This window comes from Amblyomma maculatum, chromosome 6, assembly GCF_055883805.1.
Source record: "Amblyomma maculatum isolate TAMU_Amacu chromosome 6, ASM5588380v1, whole genome shotgun sequence".
In the NCBI taxonomy this organism is placed as follows: Eukaryota; Metazoa; Arthropoda; class Arachnida; order Ixodida; family Ixodidae; genus Amblyomma; species Amblyomma maculatum.
This window is the reverse complement of record NC_139349.1, coordinates 95,705,449-95,724,523: the sequence shown is the minus strand read 5'-3', so window position 1 is coordinate 95,724,523 and position 19,075 is coordinate 95,705,449. Positions and strand designations below refer to the sequence as shown.

General features: G+C 46.4%; 1 protein-coding gene across 1 annotated transcript; it reads right to left on the bottom strand.

Annotated features, from left to right (window-relative positions):
* Positions 1-647: 647 nt before the first annotated feature.
* On the bottom strand, positions 648-2,695 carry LOC146186344 (uncharacterized). The gene has a single exon (XM_084608032.1). The coding sequence runs from the start codon at positions 2,693-2,695 to the stop codon at positions 662-664; it is 2,034 nt and encodes a 677-aa protein (XP_084464158.1). The 3' UTR covers positions 648-661.
* Between the last annotated feature and the right edge of the window lie 16,380 nt (positions 2,696-19,075).

Genomic DNA, 19,075 nt, shown 5'->3' with positions numbered 1-19,075 from the left:
TTCAACATCGTGGGATCATTAAGGATTGTGCAATTGAAACTGGTACAATGCAAAAAAATGCGATAAGAAGAACACTATACACTTCCTATCATGTCCAATTCACACGAAGCATCTTGAGAAAAAAAACTTCCAAACAACTTTGCAAGTGATAGCTCATTGTAAAAGCAGACACGGCATTACCGTGGAATGTATTACAAGTGCTAGAACCCATGCATCTATCATTGCAGAAAGGCTTAAACATTGACCCATAATTGGGCAGCGCTCAAGGTGCTCTGAAATACCGAGCATTCACCGGGCACAATTATTGACTACGACCTAAAACAGTACTGACTGCCTATACTACGGCCTGAACATCAGCCAAAACGGAACAGCGTTGCGGTCCCTCGAATCATTAAGCGAGATAAGAGCACCGACACCCCTGAAAGGCATAATACGGGTCAAAAACCAAAACACATAATATCGGTAAAAAATCTCCACTAAAAGGCTACGGCGATAGGTCTGCAAGAGGTAATGGATTGTTCTAGACTCAGTTCCGGCAAGATAGACGTTCATAATTTTCATTCCAAGGCAGTTACTCAAAACCTATCAGGCACTGTAGGCGAGCACTAAAACTAAGAAAAAAAAAGCAATTTAGTCTTCCTCCCGTTTCACAAACACTGCATCAGAAAGATAAGCACAGTTTCGTACGATTCATGAGTGATCCTGGAGGACAGGAAAACGCACTCGGAAATTCAGTCGAGCTCCTGAACAGCGTGTTGCAGTCTATCGGCTCTGTGCGCCTCAGTTTGGGAGATAGGCACATCATGCGGCACACTGTTAAGAAGAACACGCTCTCCTCGCTGTGCGTCTTGCTGATCGGGCGGCGCCTTTCCTGGACTTCGTTGGTCTCCTCCTCCACGAAAGCAGAGTAGGCTATGTTTAGCGCCGCAAAATAGGTGGCGCGCGTGTCGTTCTCTTCGACGGTGAAACAGCGAGGCTCACTTTTGTTGGCACCTGTCGAATTACTCAGCTCGGCGCTCGCGTCGGAGAGGACAGCGAGGGAATCCCGGTCCAGCGCCTTTAGTGCCTCGGCAACGAAAAGGAAGCCCAGGCCACCGTAGAACATGGCCGGCGTTCCGCGCGGATAATACAGCGGATGCGCCAAAGCACTGGAGGCGACTGCGAGCTCGTTCGAGATAGTGTCGTAGGTCACGGGTGACGATGACAGCAGCCGGGGCAGTCCTGTGGACTCGCGATGGGCAGCTGATGTCACGGTGCGCTGTAAGCAACGGTGAGACTCGATCCAGTACTGCACGAAGGAGTCCTTCTCCGCCGGATAGCAAGCATAGTCTTTCTCGGCCTCTTCGTCGTTGAAGTATTTTTTCGGCGGCCAGATCTGTATCTGCATGGACTCGTATATGGCCAAAGCAGCTAGCTTGGCTCCCGGATCTAGCAGCGACGAGTTAATCGTCGACACGAGCTTTTCGACGAGTCTGCCAAGGGCGAGGTTCAACCGCGTGGTATCGCTGGACGTGAACTCCATCTTGATGTGAACGGTTGACACCAGTGGCCTGTAGACTTCCTCAACGTACATAGTGCAGAAGACTGGTACGTAGGCAGAGGAGTATGTTTTTCCCCAGTGGACGATTTGTAGCGGCGTTCTCACTAAAGCTAGGAAGTACAGCTGTATGAACTGCCAAGACAAGTGATAAACAAGCTGCTCGTCGCTATACTTGTGGAACAGTAGACCAATGGCCTCGAGCAGAACGCTGCTACCAACAACTTCGTCGCCAGGAGGAATAAATAGCACTTTAACTAAATATGCTCTTAGATGATCTAGCCAGTCCGACGACGTTATTCTTCCTTGAAAGCTGAAGATATTGTTCACAGGAAGGACACTGGTCAAGCGGGGTTGTTTCTTTCGAAAGTCAGTAAGCACAGCTAGTATGTCCGTCTGCTCTATGGCGCTACCTTTTATATGCGCCGCATCCGGAGGAGACGCATTACTGTAGAGCGTCTCGTAATGACTCATCCAGTATTCCATGTAGCTTCCCCGTTGCATCACATACCGGTGGTTCATGGAAAACAGCGACAACACGTCGGGATCACCGGACACGATGAAGAACTTTGCGCGCTGGGGCGAAATCATTCTGACCCGAAAGCTCAACCAGAATGTCATCCTCCACTTGAAGGCAAGGTTGATCAGCAATCCTAGAGCATTCGTACCGTTTCCAGAACTTGCGGGCCACACAAGGTTCAACTCCCCGAGGAAGGCCACGAAGCGAGCCGTGTCGGCAGCCGTTGCTTCGTCGCGTTCTTTCAAGCAGGATTCGTACATCTGCAGCGGTTTTTCGACAACTTTGATCGTGTCTGCTCCGTGACGCAGGAGGAGCAAAAAATTGCCAACCCAGTTCACAGCCACCTCACCGAGGGCTGTAGCGCCCAGCTCAGCGTACGTCTGTGATGGAGTCCAAGTTGAGCAGACGTGGCTGTTGAAGTCCTCGCAAGGGTTGAAGCTTTTATTTATGTTATAGTCGAGGAAGAGAGCATGTAGCCGACAATCCCCTGTGACGCACACCAACTGTCTCGGCCGACGACTGGCTGTAGCACGAAAGAAATGGAAGAAGGCTACCACGGTCACAGCCACGGCCACGACTGAGCACGTAGCCAGGCAAGCACCTTTAAGCCTCGGCGCTGCGTCGTCGTCTTGGTCCATGACACGAGGCAGAGATCCCTTTTCCTGCGTGACAATTGCAACGAAACTTTTGTTGAACTTACGAATGTTGATATTGTTCAACATTGTGAAAGCTAGATCGGTTTTGGGCCTTCTCGTCAGAAAGGCGTACTTTGCAATCTCATTGACGAATCAGAAAACCAGTAGCAGATGAAATTTCAGCTTTGAACTGCGCCGTTAAGGGACGGATTATGCTATATTGCTTTCAGCTCCGCACTAGTGATCTCGCCACACGTCATTTAGCACAGCGCAGCTCTGTTTGAATCAAAAAGCTAACCGTCTGCTTATGATTCCCCTAACTATTACATTTCAGGCACTTTCAATGAAGCAACATTGTTTCATAAGTTTGCCGTTTCAAATGTTTCAAGATTTTGCGATCTTCCCCCTCTTGCTGAGGCAAAGTGACTAAGACAGCAGGCAGCGGCAACAGGATGGCACCAGCAAGGATGTGTGAGCGCACACAGTCCTGGGATGATCCCACTCACTTGAATAACGCAGCCACAAATGGCATGGTCTCAAAAGCAGCTACGTTCTTGGTCCTTCGGGCGACGTTCTCAGCAGTCAAAATTTTAGTGGGAAGACCTGAAGCGTGTATCACATCGTGTGACTGCGATTGGCGCACGCAAACTCATCTTACTATATATACGCTATTTTAAATGGCGTCTCCAATTATCAGCCGAAGACTGATCATTACGGAAGACAGGATACAAAAGGCCGCGGTAGTTTTAGTCGGCTTTTTCAAGGGCGGGATGAAGAGGAGATGTGACACAGCAAGTGTTTCAAACTGTGAGATTCAATGCAAGGCGATACACGTCAAGAGAAGGACCAAGCGATGTAATATATAGACGCATTCTAAACACTTTCTACAATGGGGTGCGTGTTGATAGGCCCAGAACCTCAAGCGAAGGGACAAGCAAGTCAATGTCACTAATCGCAGGGACGTAGTCCTTGGGCGTTTGTTCCTTTTTGAAGTATCGTTGAAGTTTCCTTGCTCTTATAAAAAGTGTCCTCGATAAGAGTGCTGTATCATTAAAGCGAGAATGCTAAGGCGATAAGTCGCCCGTCACTTCCCACTCACGCGGGTAAGAAATGAAGTTTGGGCGATTTTACAAATAGTACGTAGAGGGCCAAGACTAGCTGTAACGAGCGCCTAACTTGACGGAAGACGGTGATTCGAGATAGCGATAGCGGTATGGAGTCCCTCATCTTCTGCATCTTGCGAAAAGAGCCTGTCGCTAGCAACGTTTTGCAACACTGCGCTGGTGCACGTCATCAGTTCTTTTTGTTTGGTGGCACATGATTTGCGTTTAGCGCATAATAGCCATAGCCGCTTATACTGCAAAAAACTGCGCATAGCGAACTGACATAAGTCTTAGGGGCACCTACTATACACGTGATAAGACACGCTGACGTACATGGCCTCTTAACCCAGACAGAGGAACGTTCCACGGAAAGGATAGCATGGCTGGCTCGCGACCCAAGGATCACCGGTTCGATTTCCGACTAACCTAATCTTAACTGTTTATATGTTGGTCAAGTCTTATGTGATCCCCCCCCCCCCCCCCCCATTGCAACCTTCCCAAAAAATTTGGATTGACACTGACGCCTTACACCGATAGGAATTTCCCCCAACTGTCCTCAAAACATCACGCTAATGGATGTCAGACACTTACCTCTGGCCGGATAGTCGCCGTGCTCGTTCCTGAGTTTCTTGAACGCTGCCGAAGAACAGAAGGTACTAACGGCATATTCATTCCTTTAGGCACGAAGAATTCCTTCCTGAAGGCTGCCCGTCTGGGTCTTTCACTTTTCGACGGGTGATCCAGCACCATGAGCGCGTTGTAGAGGTTCTGAAGCTGGTCAGGCTTAGGGGTCAGCGCTCTCGTGCGCTCCTGGGAACTGGTGAACTTCGGCAGAGACTCCGAGCTGCTGCTATGAGGTGATGCAGGGACTGATGGTAGTACTGGCGTTCTCTTTCCCACTATCTGCCTAGTGACCTCGGGAGTTGAATGGTGAAAGGCGCTTACAGAAGTGGAATTCGCATGATTCGAATGCACTCGAAGCCCGACAGTACTCGGTGTGTGCGGCCTGACGCTGCGCCTGTCCAATTCATGGCGCCGCGATGACGTCGCCACCGCTCCTTTGATTTGATGCGTGCCTTCCTGCTCCACCGTGGGGCTTTTGCCAGAGGTATTTGTAGGTGGAGACTGAACGGGCACGTTGGGCTTCGCTGATGTCGTGATGTCACCCAACTGCTTAGAGGCGGAACTGCCCGGGATTTGTTCGAGCTCTTTGCGACCAGTGACTTTCGTGGCGCCTTCTAGCATCTGTTCCTGCAGCTTACAGTGAAGGGAAGAAGGTGCCTTCTGTTGCCACGGTGAACCTGAGGTCGCAGTGGCAGCGTCTCTCTTTGTTTCGTCGTTGTTTCTGCCCGGCGTAGTGCGGCGCTGTGATTTCTTGCTTTCCCACGCTGACTTCAGGTTTCGAAGTGGCAGCTCTGATGGGAAATCGAAATCTGACGATAGTGTTCGTTCTCCTGCGTTCTTTACTCTCTCATCATGACGATGTGGAACGTCCTTAGGTACCTGGAAAGCGTCCGCACGCCTAGTCGAGGTTACTTCTGTTCCCGTGCCATCGCACACGTCTGTTGCTGGGTGTTTCTTGATATAGGCCACGATTCGCCTTGAGCGACGAGGAGTATCCTTGAGGGTAGAGGTCCCTGGAATGGCTTGACTGCTTGGCTGCGCTACGTTGGTGTCCTTTGGAAGCGATGGTATCATCTTCGCTTCACTGGCGGATACTGTAGCCAGGTCTCCAACGGGGGCCTTGTCCTTGTCGCCTAGCATCTGGTCTGAGGTAAACTCAGTTGCACCACAGTGAGAAGTTGGTGCCGTAGCTTTTCCTTCCGCGCCTCGTTTCCTTGGATATCGGAACAGAATTCGTCGTGCGGTCAGGACAACGTTCTTCTTCTGATTTCATTCGTGCCACGAGCTTGGGCGTGGCACGTGGCTGGGGCAGTAACCTGACGATGCCGTAATGAGATAATGAAAGAAGAAGAAAACTATTCCCTGTCTCCATTGCTATTTAATATATTAATGAGAGATATTCCTGTTCATCCAAATATAAAATTGTACGTGTATGCGGATGATATTGCCTTTTTCTCTTCTGCACGAGATGTTCATTCCTTATATCAGCTATTGCAAGCCTACTTGAATGCCCTTGAAGTTTGGCTCGGTAAAGTAAAATTAACTCTCAACGTGAAGAAATCCTCAGTACTCGTTTTCTCACCGGCACACCCTCTTTATATCTCCCTTGTGTATTGCGGTTCACAAATCTCTCAGGTTGAATCATTAAAATACTTGGGTGTATTATACCACTCCCAATTAGACTGGCGGCCTCATATCAAAAGTAATTGCCTGAAAGGTGAGCGAGTCCTTGGTCGCCTGATTCGAATTAGCCATAAGAAATTCGGTATGCGTAGAGATACTCTTTTGTTTCTCTATAAAACTTATTTGAGACCAATTCTGGAGTTCGGCTGTGTTCTTTTCTCGGGCAGCCCTAATTACAAACTACGACCTTTGTTGCTACTGGAGAGGCGCGCTTTACGACTATGTTTGGGGTTGCCAAGAACAGTTTCAAATGCAGTCCTCTATTTAGAGGCCCGTGTACGTGACTTGAACTCTCGATTTGAGCTGCTAACTGTGCGAACCTTTTTAAGAGAACTGGAATCTCTGTCTGGAGTGGCTTCTCCCATTTTTATTACACACCAATCTCAGTTTCTAGATTATCATTGGCCGCAATATAAGCAACCACAATTTGTATTTACTCAGTCCTTGCTGTCCAAAATTGCAGTTTCGCTTAGGTCAGTAAGACGTGTTGGCAATGTTCAAGCTACTTCCACACTGTGCTTTGACCAGTCGTTGCAATCTAATGCAAAACACTTGACTACCACGGTAATAAAGGGACACCTTGAAGATTATCTATTACAATATCCACGACACGTACCTATTTTCACAGATGCCTCACAACGAAATGAAAAAGCAGCAATAGGGATTTACTCCAAAGCACTTGATTGGAGTTTTTCTGTACGGATCCCTGATTACACACCAATATTTACTGCTGAATTGCTTGCAATTGGTTTGGCCCTTCAAAAAGTTCCCGGTAATGTTACTCACGTAATCATACTCTCTGACTGCCTGTCAGTCTTAGCAGCATTAGAAAGTCCGAAAATGCGTCTTTTGAAACTAACCCTGATGTTTTTCCTTCCGATACACTTACAGGAAGTACGTTTTCAGTGGGTTCCGGGACACTGCGGCATCGCTTCTAATACAATGGCGGATTATTTAGCAAATGCAGCTCTCAGTGGGCCTGTTGCCGATGTTGTACCCAATATTATCTTGCTAAATATATCCCGTTTTGAACGATTTCAAACGTTAAACTCCTTGTGCCATGAGCCACTCCTTGCGACTACGGATTTTAATCATTTAAATTTCCATTGGAATGTCCGATGTTGTACCTCGAGGCAATGTGAGGTTTCCATGACGCTCATGATGTAGAATTCCTTCCCTCAATCTTTATTTATGTCGCTCTGGATTCACGCCGTCCAATCTTTGTGCGTCATGTAATGACGTGGAAACAATTGAACATTACATCCTCTCCTGCCACAGGTATGCTACTCAGAGAAGACATTATCTAGAAATACCTCTTGCTCGCCTAGGACTGCCATTTACAGTTACTGTCCTCCTCTCCTTTGGTGCAACCGTCAAAGGGTATGCCCTAAAACCGGTGTGTGAATTACTTCATAATTATAATATTGCTACTGGAAGATTTGTGTGTTAGCGCTGAGCTGTCTGAATTGTATTTTTTTCTTCTTATTATTTTTAGTAATTTACAATTTTATTCCTTTTTTTCATTGCTTTCTATTACATCGCCTCAAAATTTAAAGTTATTTCAGCAACACTAGCTCCTAATTATTAGGTTATTTATATCATATAGTCAAATCGACATCATCAAAAATAGTATGTCACCTACAACGAATTCTGGCCAATCCCCCACTGTGGGTATGTGCCATTACAACGAGGGAGAAGAAGAAGAAGAAAACTGGCACAATGACCACTCTTCCAAATAATTTTTTTGAACAGCAAACCTGGATACAATAAGTCTGAGTTCATATTTGAACCTTTCTATGTTTATTACACGATACACAATTTAATATGTGCGCTGGTCGGGAAGACACTCAGTAATACAGTTTCATGAGCTTAGCACTCGAAAATACCATTCATCTTCTTAACGTACAGATTTGATGTACCTTTTATTGCTACAGGAAAGGGGCAAACACATTAGAACGAAAAGGTTAGGTGAGCTATACCGGAGCTCAGCTAAACGCTAAATTAGGAATTAAAGTATTCTGCCCGCGTACAAAACATTCCCAAGGTCACTACCGCGCATCACACTGGCATTGTGTCTGCAGGTTTGCTCAGGTATACACACCGCTTGAGTCTACCAACCATGTTATCAGCATGTACAAGAGCATACACGTCAGGTGGTACTTGTAGGTTAAAGAGACACGAGAGTATGGCTTATAAGGAGCTCCCAAAGGTGTAACAGGAGTAACCTCTCACACTGGAGGTTCTTTAAAGGAAGCTAATATCACGCAGCCGCAGATATGTTGTTGTTTTTTCTTTCACAGCCTAGCTACTGGCACATCACTATGGATACAAATGCAAAAACACAGTCGCGTGGAGAAGGGAATGTCACACTATTCCCTGCGTGTAGCGATCGCAAAAAAGAAGCTATACAGACCTAGCAATGAGAGAGGGAACTGAGTAGTGACCTGGCCTAGTTCAATGTAAAGCGCTTGCTTCTATCTGCAATGCCATCCCATTTCAGACACGAACTATAGTTTACAATTTAAAACATTCTAAATAGTTATGTGCTTTTATGTGCATAGCTCAAGGGCGCCACTTCGTTTCGCCTCTATCGAAACGCAGCCGGCGGTGGTCGGGATCCAACCCGGGTACTCCGGACCGATCCCGACCGCCGCCGACTGCGTTTCTTTGGAGGCGACACGAAGTGGCGTCCATGTGCTGTGCGATGTCAGTGCATGTTAAAGATCCGCAGATGGTCTTTATGGTCTTTTGTTTTCCAAATTTAGTTTTTAACCATTTCCTTCACCATGAAGTTGCATACCTATTTTCGTATGGTATATTGAGAAACGTACCTTCATGCTATTCAGCAAAGCGTTGTTGTTTCTTATTATGATTTGGGAAACTGCTTGATTACTCCTTTTTTGCATATTCTAACTTGCCCTCTACTTCGATACGTAAGCGAGTTCGTTTCATGGGGCTGCAGTTGTTGCCTCCACATTTTGGACTTGGGCACGATGTCCGTTCTTCACGGCCCACTACTTCCGCTTTAACTTTCGTACCCCTGCTGCCCCTACAAAATTTATGAACGATATGACAATGAGGATTTATTTAGAAATGAATAGGCTCCAGCTCCGGCCAGCTAGTCAATTTTTTGTGAATGCTTCGCAGTAAATCGGTTCAGAACTGTGAACGACTTCTTACAGAAGTGCGTCGTGTGAAGACAACGGCGATGCTGGCACCAGGAGACCAGAAAGGCTTTGTACAGCTGGTGCATTGATTCTACGTCCATGTGTCTCACTGGTGCTCCCTCTTCTGTACGCTGAACACAGATGCTCATCGTCATTCAACAGCATTGTATTTATGTCATCTCTGCAATACATATGCAGCTAAAAGATACTCTCAGCCTTCACACAACAGCAGAAATACTGTTGTTCGCGTGTACTCCGCGAACGGTGACCAAACAAACTTCGGGGGAATATTTTTCAGCCGTATTCATACTGCGATCACAACAAAAAAAAAAGTAGGAGAATAATGGAGGTAGCTTTTCCCCATGTTCAGTGCAGTGCTGGAGCAATACGGGAAAAGCGCTCAAGCGAGTGTTGAGCTGAGCTAAGTTTCATTCAGTAATCGTGAAGAATGACTAGAGCTCATCCGACTGGATCAGAGGGCCGGTAAAATAAAGACACACCGTAATAGCCGCAGGCGCAACTGAAGAATGATACCACTCAGAAGATGAGTGACTTCTTTCTTCACTCTTCACTGAACAAGCTCTCGTTGCATAAAACGCAGCATGCTAAAATGTGAACATGCTGTACCTGATCAGTCCGCCACTGGAACTTCTCCGAGCAGCTTTTCCCTTTGCCGATTTCCTTGCAGAATTAACATGAGAAACCCACTGCTTATAGATATTACAAGGATAATGAGCATCGCAGGCTAAACAATCATCCGGCTGGAAAGTTTCGCGGAAATAAATATAACCAAAGCATTCAAGAAGGTAACAATGTTCTGCCGCAAATACTGTTCCGTATAAATCGCAATGTTTCCATAGAAATGAAATATAATTCGTAATACTTTTGCGAGATACTTGGCATCACAGAAATATGGGACGCAGTTCCTACGCCATTCCTGCGTTTCGCGTTCCTTCACCATTTCTTGCCTCATTTTCGCGGTTTCAAGTCTCTTATAACAAAAATAAGCTGCCTCAATAAAATAAGTGCTCTTATAAGTATATTATGAAAATTAGCATTACTAATGCTGTTGCTGCCGTCACAACACTTGTTCTATCAAACGGTATACTCTTCAGCTACTACTATTATCAGCGTTCTCACCCATATATGCTACTTCCACTCACAAGTTTCAGCCTACGTCGCCTCTGCATTGCTGTCATCGCTCTCTGCGAAAAATTGTTTTAAAATGCGATTCCTCCTACATTCTCAATTCGCTGTTGAAGAGCGCAGCAGAGGGGGTCAAAATAATGCGAAAAGAGGTTTCTATAGAGGAAAAGCCTTGAGCACAATGATGGTCTTGCACTCAAAGCAGAAAATATCTAGACCCAGGCATACCCAATGTGCCGCAGAAGAGAACTATGACTTTATGGACGGGAAAAGAAAACTTCTCCGGAATTTAGATGTGCAGGCGGTTTTGCAAAGTCTGCAGCTTTCGCTAATCTTCATTTCAGCCCATTTAAACTGCCGTGGATGTATGGGACACGTGATCCCAAAGCTAGCATTCTCCGAGTGAAGCCAGTGTCAGTAGAACTGCCCTGCGAATGAGAATTCTCGGAACGCGTTCCTGCCGCTCTGGCTCTGCACCGAGCAGCTGCCCAACTTTCTCAATGCGGCCACGGCCGCAGCAGAATGGAGGGAAGCCGCGATGCGGTTTCTCTGCTCCGCACTTGCCACCGCTCATTTGCATTGCATAAATCACGTCGCGAGAACACGCGTGTGCGCGCACTTCAAAGGCAGCCACGCTCCCCTCGCCGCCTCCGCGCAACCCGCCGCGCTTGCTTACTTAGGACGACTTGCTCCAAAAGGCGTGTCCAAGGCTGCCTAATTATTGTGGCCGCCAAGGAAAGTGCTGCGCGCGGAATCCGACATGGAGGGCAAGGGAGAGCAGTGAGCTAGCGGCAGTGCAACCATGCGCATCATGCTTGAAAAGGGGGAGGCGGCGGTGAGAAGAAAGTGCGGGAAGTGGATGAGAGAAAGCTGTGTTCGCTGCCATTGCCTGCAAGCGCTCTCCCTCGGCTTCATCTCGTAATGTGAACTCTTTATCGCCCACACTCCATCAATCGAGGGGACGGTACAGAGCGCGGTAGAGAGGCACGCCTCGCCTCGTCTCTTTCTACGTCGATGCCCGATTTCGAAGTCAGCGAGGCGGACAACAAGCTTGAAAGAGTCGCTGTCGGCAATGGCGTCTTCAACTTTCCCTGCTCAGCGCGCCCGTACGAAGGTTTTCCCTTCTTCCACCACCCCCGCCTTCACTCCCACTCCCGCTTTCACCGTCGATGCATGCCGAAGCAGCCTTTGCGCGCTGCCGATGCTAATCTGCCCGGGTCGTTACCATTGTCGCGGTCGGTTGACTGCCACAGTGGTCCTCCGCCCTTTGCGGAGCGTCGAACTCTGGTGTTGCCCTGTCTTTCACCACGTCTCCTTGCTCTTGCTTCGGCGCACTTGAACGGACCGTGGGCGCGAGTTCCGCGCCCGGCCCCCAATGCATCGCGCAATCTTCCTTCTCTAGACCTGTGGAAAGAGGCTTAGGAAGAGAAATAAGGAACTTAGTCGACTGACTTTCTCCTCCAGCAGCCATCTCTGCGCTAGCTGGCTAGCATCTGTGCATTTGAGAACAAAGAAAACACAAACACGCCACTGCCGTATACAAACGAAGCCCTCGAAAGAAAATGTGCAGCGCTAGCAGTTCCTGAAGCGCACCACGACAATTGGCGGGCCAGAGTACGAGAAAGAATGAGAGGGGAGAAGGGGCCGAATAGAGGAGGTCATATAAAAAGACTCCTCTCATATTGTCTAAGGAAAATAGTAGGGCCGCTGTCACGGCAGTTCGCGCGGCAAAAAGCAGCTCGTGGTACCCTTTGCCTACCAAGCACTTAGCAGAATCCAGCATGGGAAAGCTGACTGTGTGGACCGTCATCCTGACGCTAGCGCTTCTCCTGGCGCTCCGGAGGCGCGATGCGACTACAACGGCCTTCCAAATGCTTCGGCTGAAAAAGCTGGCCAAGCTGGCCATCATCGGCAGGGCACTGTCGCCGCAGATTGTTCCCATTCCTGTGCCCTACGGTGCACCCGCTCCAGCCTACTACCCACCTCCGCCACCGCCGCCACCACCACAGCAGCATTACCCGGCGCATTATCCACCACATCCGCCAGTCCATGGTCATCCAGTGCCCGTCCCAGTGCCTGTGCCTGTGCCAGTTCACCACCACCATCACATAATTTCGCATTCGACAGGCCACACGACGCATGTGACTCAAGACGGAAGCTGGTGAGATGCTCGATTCCTCTGGAGCTCGGGGGATACCCATAAATGGACACCCCCATACGTAGTCGTTCTGCTGAAGCTGGGCTTCACTCCACCCACTTCATGAACCGAGGTGTCTGGCTTTCTGATGACGAGAAAGCACCGTGTGGAGGATTATTTGAAAACTAGTACAGTTCCCATCAGTTCTTCGTGACCCAGTTCCTGTGATGCAGTGGGACCAGTGTCTCGCAGAGCGAACCAAAGAAACACCCAATAATACTAGGAAGTCATCACCTGCTGTGGTTCCTAACAAGACTCTTTCACATGAACGGATGATGTGTTTGCAAGGAACTTCCACCTGTATTGTTAGTTTCATTAGATAGCAGGCTAGATTTAGAAGATTTGAGGCAGATTTCGCATGCTTAATCTTAGACTACATGCAGAGAAAACTCTTTGCTAATGAACTTCAGTAGAATTAGCTGTTGGGCTTGTTCGTAGTCTAGATTTAAGCTCATAGTTTTCATCGCAACAGCACACGGTCAAGGAAAAGAAGAAGGAAGAGAAGAAGAACGAACACAGCGCTGACTGACAGCCAAAGAAGAACCGTTTTCAGTCAGCGCTGTATTCGTCTTTCTTCTCTTCCTTCTTTTTTTCCTTAGTCGTGTGTCGTGAGCTGGAAACTATGAGCTTAAATTCACTAATTAAACCCGTCAAAGCTCGAAAATGTCGTTATATTGTCTCCGTGCTGGTTTTGGAGAAGATTACGACAATTTATGATATTCACAAACAAGCGGCATTCAGATTGAGTGAGTATTAATAAACGCTTTCGTTTCCCTCTGCAGTTGTTGCCATTCGCGTTGGATGACTTGTTATTGTCAATGAGCGTTTTGAATGTAATATCCAATATGTGCAGAACCTTATGACTTAATAAAATGTTTTATTCAAACTATTAGCGTTTTCTTCTTTTTTGTCAAAAAATGTGATATGTTTTCGCGGCACTCCTTCCAGATGTCGAGTAAAATACCTATCCGCTGATTTTGTGATCTGCAACCAGAGAACGGCCGTAGCCACTCGGAACAAGCGCTGAACGTCTCCAAAGATGCATACATCTTGACCATCATTGATAAACTGCTTTGGGAGGGGGGGGAGAAGTGATGATCTGCGAGGGAAGAATGATAAAATGTGTGAAAGAGGCTGTCTTCAGATTTTACACCGTGTCTCGAGGTCAAGCAATTATCCTCATATGTCATGGCACTGACACACGAATGATAAGCGCAATCAGAGTGAATGAAACAAGATGCGCAATCCTGAACTGATTCAAGTGTTTCAGTCAAGTAAAAAATGTGAGCCTCCCAAACTGCGCATGCATATTCCGACTATGCATAATCTGGCTGCTCGAGATATTAATAACCGTCTGTACTCCTCTGCTCAATGGTCTCAACACAAAAAAGCTATAAAAAAATAAAGAGACGACCATCAAACTGGTTGCCAATTTCAGCGAAATGCACATAAAAAAACAAATAAGTAAAATAAATATCAAGGCAAATCAAGGCATAGCATTTGTTTTCTTTGTGTGACTTAAACTCGGAGATTTCGTTTTCTGCTTGCCGTTTTGAAGGGATACTGGCACGAATAAAGAAGCCAACAAGAATGGAGTTCATCGGTATTTGCCGCGCTCGCTCAACGTCAACAAATGCCCATTATTATTTTTCCCCATTACTCGCCCTGTAAATATCTGCGTGATCTATAGAAATCACGTAATTCCTCAAGTACAGGAAGTAAAGTAGAGTCTAGTACTACGTCTACTCCATCCTGGTGAACCTATATTTAGCAGATTTCGGCAAAAAGTTGCCGGCCCGTTGGAATACTGCGTAGGCTTTGCAGCGCTATATCAGGTATCAGAAGACACACAGTATTAATTGTTGATTTACAAATTTTGCATCCGACCAATATTAGAGTTCGGCTGTGTGCTGTTTCCTGGAACAGCTGCCTATAATATTCGGCCCCGTCTGCTCTAGCATGAGGCGTTGCTCCTCTACCTGGGCATTCTAAATTTGTCGCCAAAACTGTTCTGCACTTTGAGGAACGAATCACATCTTTCTCAGCTAGATTTTGTCTTTTAACCTTCAAATATTCGTAAAACTTCTGACCCACCTCTTCATACCTCGAGTATTATAATTCTTCGTCAATCCGCCGCCTTTGTTAGCATCGTATTGGGTCGTCTACACACTCCACATAATTGCTTCGTTCAGTCTCTCGTTAAGCCCTTACAGATTCATTGCACAGATGTCACGTGGATTTACAACAGCCCTTCTCCAATCCAAATTGTGGATGATGACATTTTTCCAAAATATGCAAAGCTACTGCATTTTCTTCTCCTCTACAGTTTGTTGACCACCGGGGTCCTTTCCATCGCGCTACAGATGCGTCGCAGTGTGACGAAAAAGCAAATGTGGGCATTATCCCTCTTCATTGGAATGGTCCTCTACCAACCGTCATTCGGGCTACACCCGAATTTAGCCGGCCGAATTATTATCTGTGATGTTAGCCTTACGTAAATGACTAAATTCCGTTTGCCAGTCCTAATTATATGACGAACTCTGTGTCTGTTTGTTCTTCGTTTTTCCTGCCTTCAGAATCTTGTGAATGACGCCTATTCAGGTTTCTGATCCCCCCTGAACCAGGTACGGTTACTTTGCGCACAGGTGCACAAGGGCTTTCTCTCAAATGAGATTGCAAATGCCTTTGCCAGAGCTTCTGTTTTTTTTTGGTCAATTATTTGAATCCTGCCAACCTGTGCACATGCAGCTGTGGTGAGATTGCCTAACTATACAATATTCCACGAGTTAGCAGTCTCGTCACTTACATCACATCAGAAGTACCAGCATCAATTGCATCCTGAAAATAGCAAACACTGGCGCTCGCGCAACATGTAGATATTATTTACGCGTTTGCGACTCTTGATTCCACTCCTAAACTTCTACCTTTACAGATTTGGTCAGACAGACTCCCCATTATGCCAATTTTGTACTGAATCTGAGACAAAAATCACTTCCTGCTGTTCTGCCGCAGCTTGTTTTTGAGAAGGCGTCTATTAGAATTTCCGTTCCCACACCTGCACCTGCCTCTGTGCACTGCTGTTGTTATTTTGACTGGCACTTCTGTACTTGGATGAAGCAACAGTAGTATGTGATATGCTGTGCAAAATTACCTTCTACAAACACAGGAGCTCCCCCTCTGCGACTTTTTTAATGACTAGTGAATGCGAATTTTAAACATTACAGACAAAATCTGCAAATTTGTGCGTAAAGCCGTTGCACCATACTCAATCAAGCACTTCGCAGGCCTACTATCATTCGACTATAAAATGTGAACATGCCTATATTTATAAAAATATTAGAATTTTTCAGAAAGCTTCCTTCTCTTATAATCAACCGCCTGGGTCCTGGCTACTCCCGCATAGTGAGTATCGTATGTGTCATAGCTTTAGAGGCCAACCAAAAACTCGCTCTGCGCTATGCGCCCTCTGTGGTCTTTGCGTTGTGGCTTGTGCTCTCGATGTCTTATCATAACCTGCCTTAAACAATTTTGTTCGTGCCTGGCTCCTGATTGGCCTGTCAGATCGTGACGTCACAGTCCTTGGTTCCTGGCGCGCGAGTAATTCAAACAGTGATTTCGAACGGTATCATCAGATTAACGAAGTGAAACCCCTTTTAATTTCTCCTCTGAAAATGAGCAAATAATAAATTATGGGGAGCCTGAATTAGGAAAAGCTTTACCGGGATTAAAGTCAATAGAAACTAAACAATAAGAGGAGAGCTGAACACGAGTTGAGAGGCAGAAAGGATGAAGTAGAAAGATAATAATGATAACAACACATACCGATTAGTACAACGTTGTACGCATGGTTTCTCGTCGGTAGCAGCAAAAACTTAAAAAGGAGAAGAGGAAAATAAGCAGAAGCAAAGAAGCAAAGAACAGCAGCAATATAATTAAGCTGAATGACTAAGAACGCAAAGAAAGAAAAAATACCGTACATGGAGAGAGGCAAACTTACGGTACACAGAGATATGATATACTGGCGACACTGAAGTGAGATATTGGTGAAAGGAACGATAAAAATAAAAAATAAACGGTAGAGCCGGAAAAACAAACACGCGGAAAACCACACAATCGAAGAAAGGAGAAAGAAATTATGGCAAAGGAGAAACGCAAACGGTAGAAATCGCGCACAAAATGTTCCTATGTAACAGAGATGAGAAAGAAGTCAAAGGACAACGAAGGAGTGTCAGAAATCGAGCATGTCAATCGCACTACGTGACTGTGTGAATCGGACCTCGAAGAAACCAAAAGAAAAAAGGCCACAAAAAGAAGTAAAACGAAGAAAAGAAAACAAAAGTAAAAGAAGGGCAGAAAGCACGAACAAATCAGAAAACAAAAACAAAAACACAGCAGAGAGACAAAAAAAAATAACAAGAATTAACGCAAACAAAGGAGACTCCGCTTAACAACAGTTACATGAAAGACAAAGACAGAGAAAGAGTAAACTTTAATTGTTTAACGGAATAGCGTGGGTGGTTTCTTCAGTCCAGGATACCATTGACCTGGGCTGTCTCCCGGGCCCTGGTGAGCAGGCTGCGCTGCTCAGAGAGACCCGTGTGGGCCAGCTCTGCCTCCCACTCCAGTTGGCTGAGTGCTCGAGCTTTATATTTCTGTAATTGCTCTTTGCAGTTCCATATCATGTGAAGGATGTCCGAGACCTCACCGCAAGCAGTGGATATGTTATTTTTGAATTTTTCGAACCAGATTTTAGAAGTACAAGCAGCTTCTGAACAATATTTGAAAGAAGACATGGAAGGAAAAGAAAAATGCATATATATGTATATCGTTCAGAATATGGGTGGGAACGCGAAGTGTGAAAGTAAACTGATAAAGAATTATGCAGGTTTATCCCTGTTAAAACTAGTTTACCGAGACTGACGCCTGAACTGAAGCGTTTACGCACTCAGACCCGCATGCACCTCACCCATGGCGATACTGAGCCACCAAGCGCCAACAAAGTAGTTGTTAAACCTCCGCCTAACCAAGTGGAATCTGAGTGGAAAACCTCCGAGCGAACGCCGCAGCTTCGCCTCTCTGCAGAGGGCCACCTGGAGTGACGTCACTGACCACGGCTCTTTACAGCCTTCTAGAAAACAACCTGAACAACAACCAACGCCGCGCGCAAGAAGGCTTGTGTTCCGATAAAGCAGCAGGCTCAAGGTCAAACGCGCGATTCAATGATCTCGGGAGTCGAAATGCAAAGAGGAGACATCACGCTGTGAAACTCAAAATCCATGTCTGCAAAACCTCTAAAAACGCATAAAAATCTGTGCATAAAGCTGTGCACATGTACATAAAGAGCAAATTAAGAAACCGATATTTTATTAAGAGCCTGCCCATTGCACATATACTGCAGGCTTTTGAAGCATACGCCTTGGTGAACGAGGGTGCACCACAGAAAAGCCATAAAAAGGCTCGATTCAGTTCGTGATATTATGCACGGCGCCTAAGCAAAGTTGGCCCAGTGGGCAGGAATCACTCAGACTTCCACACCGCAGTCATACGGCGCCTCCAAGCGAAAGAAAGGGTATACTCAAGAGCTCACAAGCTCGACCAAGTAACACGGAGGTCCCCCTGTGTAGGGCGTGGTAGGGGGTCAGTAGGACCCTCCGACGAGACCCTCACAACCACCACAATCGAACGCAGCCAAAATATGCACATGCCCCACTGGTGCTTCTAAAAAGTAAAGATGGAGTGTTCGCAGCATAAGTGGGCACACCACGACTCGAAGCATGTCAAAACTTTTCCAGGCAATAAAGCAGGCAACAAAAAAAGTAATAAAAGCGTACATAAGAAGGAGACAATGGAACGAGGCACATAGAATAATTGAGAGTAATCAACTGTAATTACACACATACATAGAAGGCATATTCTTAGAAGTAACGTATGACAGAAATAAGATGAAAGAAAAAACAACACAGCTGCAATTTTAAAAGCGAAAGAAAAAACTGAGGCAACATATAAAATTAAAATGAACGCGATAAAAATACTGGTTAAGCTCGTGGTGTTTTGAGCTTCGGTGCGGAGATGTGTAGTCGAGTAGCGGGGCATCATGCCTCGTTAATGAAGTTTATTTCATCATTACGTGAGCCAAGCATTTTCTCAGCCCCTAAGTTCTCGTTCTCTCTCACGTTCTCGCAACTTCCCTCTCAACGTCTGTATCACTCTTTTCCCATCAATATGGGTGCCTGCGCCCTGGGTGCCTGCGCCGTATGTTAGCGCCATAAACGTCTTAAAATTCTCCCTGTGAGCCTGCTTCAGTGTATTCACGTTCGCTCCGAAGCTTTCTACTGTGTTCGAAATGTACCCTCTGGGCCCACTTCCCGAGTCTAACTTTAGAAATAGATGTCTTGCAAAAGCAGCGGACTGTGCAGTTCACGACCAACTACTATTATTGCCACTGATATCGCCGATTTTCTTC